The 6,973-nt window shown below is 32.8% G+C and overlaps 1 protein-coding gene across 1 annotated transcript; it reads right to left on the reverse strand.

The window, feature by feature from the left end:
• Positions 1-5,340: 5,340 nt before the first annotated feature.
• Positions 5,341-6,156, reverse strand: LOC111687765 (C-type lectin 37Db-like). The gene is made up of 3 exons (XM_023450236.2): positions 5,998-6,156; positions 5,865-5,938; positions 5,341-5,804 (listed from the first exon to the last, which is right to left on the reverse strand). Exons 1-3 carry the CDS (start codon positions 6,092-6,094, stop codon positions 5,436-5,438), a joined length of 540 nt encoding a protein of 179 aa, XP_023306004.2. The 5' UTR covers positions 6,095-6,156; the 3' UTR covers positions 5,341-5,435.
• Positions 6,157-6,973: the final 817 nt, after the last annotated feature.

A 6,973-nucleotide genomic window follows, 5' to 3' on the forward strand; every position in this document is an offset into this window, starting at 1 on the left:
AGACTGTTCTATAGTCCAGACTATAGACTGTTCTATAGTCCAGACTATAGACTGTTCTATAGTCCAGACTATAGACTGTTCTATGGTCCAGACTATAGACTGTTCTATAGTCCAGACTATAGACTATTCTATTGTACAGACTAAATACTGTTCTATAGTACAGACTATAGACTGTTCTATAGTACAGACTATAGACTGTTCTATAGTACGGACTATAGACTGTTCTATAGTATAGACTATAGACTATTCTATAGTCCAGGCTATAGACTATTCTATAGTCCAGACTATAGACTATTCTATGGCCCAGGCTATAGACTGTTCTATAGTCCAGACTATAGACTGTTGTATAGTCCAGACTATAGACGGTTCTATAGTCCAGATTATAGACTGTTCTATAGTCCAGAATATAAACTGTTCTATAGTCCAGACTATAGATTATTCTTAAGTCTACGTCATAGTTTCTTAAGTATGTTTTGTTTCCGCACTTTCAATTCCATTTCTTTCTCTAGTTTCCTTTTACATTGTTGAATTTTCACCCTAAGTTTTATGTATTTACTACAAACTTATATATTACTTACAATATACATACATATTTTAACTGTTTTTTTATGATAATTGCTCTATTTCAGTCAATCCTTGGAAACTTAACTATTTATGTATTGCCTTTTATGGGACTACATTTAGAATGTCATGTTGTTAGCAACTTCGTTATGTTTTTAATATTTTTGTGATAATTCTTTTACATTTACACGCTGCAGTATATTTTCTACTACATATATACATATGTATGTATGTATGTATGTATGTGTGTGTGTGAGTTTGCGGCATAATATATTTTTATATTTTTAAGCTGCTTTTAGCTTTTATTGTGTTTCCCAGGGTTAGAAAAGCATTTAAACAAATAAAAATCTTTTTAAACTTAAGCGGAAAATATACGTATGTGTGGGTATGTTGGTATATGGGTATGTATATGGGGTTGAATGTTTGTAAAGAAATATTTAGTCTAAGCTTTGTATATACAAACTTGCAACATATGGCAAGTAAGCAACAATGTCTGTAGTTGTTTAAGTTTGTTTAAACACAATTTATACACAAATTAAAAACCAATAGGAAATTTGTTCCATTTGCTGTTTTGTTGTCAAAAGTTTTGACGTCCTGTCAGCGCATTGGTACAAGAAGACTGGAAGATGTTGAAGTGGTGTGTCTGCCACTAAAGGATTGATTTGAAAGCTGTTGCCACAAATCTTTCCTTACATTCTTAAACAAGTACTGACATGTCCCTTTTTAGAAAATTTCCCACCGTCATGGATTTTCAACTGAAAAATAAAAACTAACATTACGATTTATTATTCTGCTTTAAACTAGTAAAATAAAAAACTAGAAAAAAGATTAGTATCTTTACAAATACTAAAAAGGAAATAAAAGGAAGTTAACTTTTATACAAAGAATTCGTTAACATTATTTTTCTAATTAACCCAATTTTCTGCAAACAATTTCTTTTTTTACTTGCAACATTTTATTTATATAATTTTTTTTTTATTTCTCCTTTAAACTACTAACTGCTGTTGAAATATGTGGTTTAGTTTTTAGTACGGGGAGTGGTATGCAACAAACAAAAGTATATAAAGTATTTTAATAGACAAAACCAATATAATGAAAAAAAATTTACAATAGAAACTTTCAATGAAAGGGACACTTTGAGTGTATTTAGTTGTTCCCTTGTGTGGTAATTGCATTGTTTTATATTATTCTCTCTCTTTAACATACCTTATGTGGCAGCAACACTTAGTGCATATGTGGCAAATGCTAAAACTGTCAATGCTTTTAAATGCTAATGACAGTTTCTGTATATATTGTCGTCGTTGCTGTTGCCTTTTCCTATTTTGCTTGTTTGTTGCTACTGCCACAATGTATTGTGTTGCTTTGCTTATAATTATACCCTACACCACTGTAGTGGGGAGGGTATATTGGATTTGTGCTAATGTTTGTAACGCACAACAAAAGTGGTCTTTTACCCACCTAAAAGTATACCAATTGGCTTAGAATTATTCTTCTGGGTCCGTCCGTCTGTCTGTCTGTCTGTCCGTCCTTCCATGTAAACCTTGTAATCAATCTACATTTTGCAATCAATTTTGAAGACAATTCAATGAAATTTGATACATGATCTTCTATTGTAACGAGAAGGAAGCCTATTGAAAATGATAAAGATCGGTGCACTATTTCACCAAACCCCCATACAACTTAACCTCCATATGGGGCTTGAAAACCTTGTAATCAAACTACAGGTAGAAATTTTCAAGATAATTCAATGGAATTCGACACATGATATTCCATGGTACCGGTTAACATCGGTCCCCATAAAACTGAACCTGCCGAAAAGGGCTTTAAAGTTCATAATTATGTTTGAAATACACGTATCTCGACAAAAAGCCACTAAACCTCGTTCTATGCTGGCCTTTATGACACTCACGGTCTCTACAATAATAGGGCTTCATTTGACCCTAGCCCCTATAAAAAGTCCTCCTCAAAATTTGACTTAAATGTTCACAATTTTATTCAACAATAAATGTCTTAAGTATATCTAAGGCAAGGTACAACTTAATGATTTATTTTCAAAACTAAATCATATATTATTTTTATAACAGGTGTAGGGTATTATATGATCGACCTCGACAGACTATAATATATAAGTTGATTTTTTCTTTAATTCTATGTGGTTTTTACTCTAGATTTTTTCTGTAGATTGTTTTTCATATTTCCTTTTAAGCTGTTGGCATAAAGGAGTAGCAAACTAGACATAGACGACTATATATCATGCTAATAAGCATAAACTCTATGTACCAGTCTCATAAGAATTCTTACAATTCCCAAACAGTTTATTTTACTTACAATATAAGGAATAATTGGGGGATTTTTTTCCATAGAGAGCCTTATTTTATTGTAGTTTTCTTCATCTATGGAATGATTTAACTTAAAAATGTATTTTATCCGGGAACCTGTTGCGTACAGGGAAAGTTTCTGATTTTATCTTGCCTCGGTTATTGACGAGGTTTCTGTTGGGAAAAGTTTCAGATTTTGACTTGTCTCGGTTATTAGAGAGGTTCCTTTAAGGTCAAATTTTTTTTTCTTTTCAATGAATTAATGAGAAGTATGGATTTGATCTTCTTTATCAGGGTATGTTTAGGGATTACACTGTTTATACCAGACAGTGTTTTCTCGGCAAGTATGAATTTGTCCTTGGCTTATTTGATAGATTCATATAGCTGTAGATATATAGAGATCATCGCACCCCTGTGGTTGTAAACGGAAGTGAAGTTTTTGCATATCGGAAGTATAGCGACAGGTCAGTAACTGTAAGATATTAGATAGCTCGAGTGCTTGAGCAGAGTGGTAGTAAATGTACCGGCGTAACCACGTGTGTCCTTTTCAAGTCTTAAAAGGACAATGTTGAGTCACTACGATGTATTTGGAAAGGTACTGAAATAGGACATAAGGTGGATACTTATGTAAAGCATTCGACTTATGAACATTCAAGTGGCGCAATAAAATTAATGTTATTTCAAACTCAAAGCTTGGAATCTTTAATAATACTGATTTGTAGTAACTATAAGTAGTCAAATAACAAATAACTCGAAGTAGTCCAAGTTTGACTAGAACTCCTAGTCTGGTGTTACGTTAATGAATACTTCAAGCACTAACAATTGATATGATTTTTACGACTTACAAGTAATACTTAGTTGTGATTGAAACTCTATTCGTAGGAGGAGAGTGTTAGTTAAAAGAAATATCGATGCCATTGTCATCGAAACTTTGAAAGGTTGAGAAATTCTCTTACGTAAATATCTGAAGAATAATGTCAAGAAGGCTCACAAAAATGTTGACCTTGATAGGAATAGGCACAACTGGTTTGAGCGAATTTCTCTTTAGGACACAACCTTGTGAATACCTCTTCCTTGTCCTTGGATTTCGAAGGTTTTTAATCTATCGTTCTACAACGGTTACCATGAGGAAAGCGATTAAATAGTTCTACGACACAACTGATTGATTATCGCCTCCTTGACATTGGTATTTGTTGGAATTTACCCAAGACATTTATCATTCCTCAACTTGTATCTGATGGACGAGAAGGATTTTGAGTTGTATCCGTTGAGATGTGTTGGAGTAAGATGTATCATCGGAATCTTTTATTTGATGGAAGAGAGGCATCTTGAATTGTGTCCTTTGAGATGTCGGTGTTAAGATTAAAATGTCGATGGAGTTCGATGAGACATTGTGGAGTTGTAATATATCAGTCTCTGCTCATAAAGACAATGAATAATCTGATGATTTAGAAAGAAATGGCTCTTCTTTGAATATTTCCAGTACGACTTCAGTTGAAATGAATTATCAGATAATTTAGGTAGAAAGGATAATTCTTTGAATAACTCAAGATAGGATATGTGTTGTGAAGTAAGATGATACTCGTATCTAAAGGATGAGAGGCATCCTGATTTGTAGCCGTCGAAATGTGTTGGAGTAAGATGTACCATTGAATACTTGTATCTGATGGAATAGAGGAATCTTGAGTTGGATCCGTTGAGATGTCAGAAAGGAAGAACGGTGTTAAGGTTAAAGTGCCGATGGAGTTGTTTGAGACATTGTGAAGTTATAATACCTTAATCTTTAATTTATCAACGATTTTCCTTCTTGGCTGAGAGTGTTGGAGTTTACTCTGAAAAGACTCAACTTGTTTAACTCCCAGTAGATTATGGTGGTTAATTAAGTATATATCTATGTTTTCCAAACCACAAAATTACGTCTTCTAAGCAGAAGACATCTCAGTAGTGAGGTTAGGCGACTGTGGTAAGACTTTAGATGTCCCTACAATGTTTGAAGGGACATGGTATTACATTAACGAGGTGTTTTCACCTGAAGTTATGACCGCTACTGCTATCGGATCCTGGGGTAAGTTTTTAGATGACCCTTCAATGTTTTCAGGAACATGATATTACATTAACGAGGTGTTTTCAACTGATGTTAGGGCCGCTCTCTTCTATTGGCTCCAACCAGTGATTGCCTTCGCTTTTATAGGAGTTAAATTAAGCTTGACTTATGTTACCTGTCATTAGCCAACGGGGCTACTATGGCAAAAGATTGGATAGCTCTATCAAAGTGCTTCTAAGATACACAATTGTGAGTCGCAATGAACCTTGGCCAATAGCTGAAAATGACCACCGTATATAGATCAACATGACCGGTGTTTACGTAAAGCACTTCATCGATTAGATTTGACTGCTTTCGCGTAGTGAATTACTATCTTAACCTATCAGTTCGATTGGGTTTCGCAAAAAAAATCTCTAATTAAATAATAATCTCAAAATGTTTTAATAAATAATTTTGTTTATATGCTAAAAGTATGCTATTTCAAATTCGTATTTCTTCTCATATATACGCACTTAAAACACACTTATTGCTATCGTTTTCGGCTTATCAGCTTCACAAACATAATACGCCTGTTGATTACACATCCAATCATTCATTTGATATTTGGGATTTTGATACCAAAGATGAACACAATTTTCATGACCACCGGCATTATCCGGTTGACCTGTAGACCAGTCAGCATAACTTATACGTTCACCCGTACGATACCAATAGAAATCACCCTCAGAATCTAGATCAGAGCCCGATAACCACCACCAACGATCCAAAGGATATTTGCCAATTAAATAATCTGATAAGGCGGCCAATTCTTGTTGAGAATCAAAAGAGGCTAAGAAACCGCCCAAAGAACGACAAATTAAGAAGGCTTTATACCAAGTAACCTGTGAAAATAGATTATTAAGTAAGATTTTTTTTTTTTAATTTTCCTTTAGTTAACTTACCTTGCTTTGACCAAAATGATACAATTTATAGCCCACACTTACAAATGGTTGAATATTTAAATCATTGGGAAATCCTGCGAAAAGAGATTTGTTTAAGAATAGTTTTCAGCTTAAAAGTTTAACCATCAATTACCATCCAATATAGTGGTCGACACTTGTGGTTTGTGGGAGGCTAGCGCCATTGACATCAGACTAATAAATACACAAATTTTGAATATAATTTGACACATTTTGCAAAAACACTTCTATACAGTTCAAGAACTTAATTTATAGTAGAAAGTAAAGTAAAATTATGTTTCTATTTATAAAGATTTTTATTTGTATAATTGTCTCTACAAAAGTACCTACAATAAATGGTATTTCCAATTATCTGCATATGGGAATTTCCATTATTGACAGTCTATATTCTTACCGCTATCTTTTTATAATACTAATAGCGATATTTTTATTAACTTTTTAAACGAAACACCCATTTAGTGATCTCTTCATATATTTAGTATATTTTAAAAAAATATTATTTACAATTTAGCAATTTTTTCATCTTATACTCTGACTTCTGATGATAAGCATACATAAATATATATTTATTCATTTTGTCTTATCAATTTAAACGAGGGACTCCCCCTTGAAACAATGAAATCTTTAAAACACTTTTGTTTTTAAATACCGGTTTTATAGAACTGAAAGAGTTAATACATGCACTAAACTATGAGTCACAACTAAAAAACACAAAATAAATATTTAAATAAAACAATTAATGAAAAGAAAATACAAAAAAAAAAAACACTAAAACATTCAGGCCTGTCACAGAATTTCATTCCGATTGAAAGTGACATTATAAAACGTAAACAAATCGATAAAGTTAGACTATAGAATAGACTATAGAATATACTATACTATAGAATAGACTATAGATTAGACTATAGAGTAGACTATAGACTAGAATATAGAGTAGACTATAGACTAGACTATAGACTAGACTATAGACTAGACTATAGACCAGACTATAGACTAGACTATAGATTAGACTATAGAATAGACTATAGACTAGACTATAGACTAGACTATAGACTAGACTATAGACTAGACTATAGACTAGACTATAGACT

This window comes from Lucilia cuprina, chromosome 3 (assembly GCF_022045245.1).
Source record: "Lucilia cuprina isolate Lc7/37 chromosome 3, ASM2204524v1, whole genome shotgun sequence".
NCBI classification, from domain to species: domain Eukaryota; kingdom Metazoa; phylum Arthropoda; class Insecta; order Diptera; family Calliphoridae; genus Lucilia; species Lucilia cuprina.

Coding starts and splice junctions, on each gene's coding strand:
- LOC111687765 (XM_023450236.2), bottom strand. CDS start 6,094: ATGTGTCAAATTATATTCAAAATTTGTGTATTTATTAGTCTGATGTCA. Junction 5,939..5,997: donor GTCGACCACTATATTGGATG/GTAATTGATGGT, acceptor CTCTTTTCGCAG/GATTTCCCAATGATTTAAAT. Junction 5,805..5,864: donor ATCATTTTGGTCAAAGCAAG/GTAAGTTAACTA, acceptor CTATTTTCACAG/GTTACTTGGTATAAAGCCTT.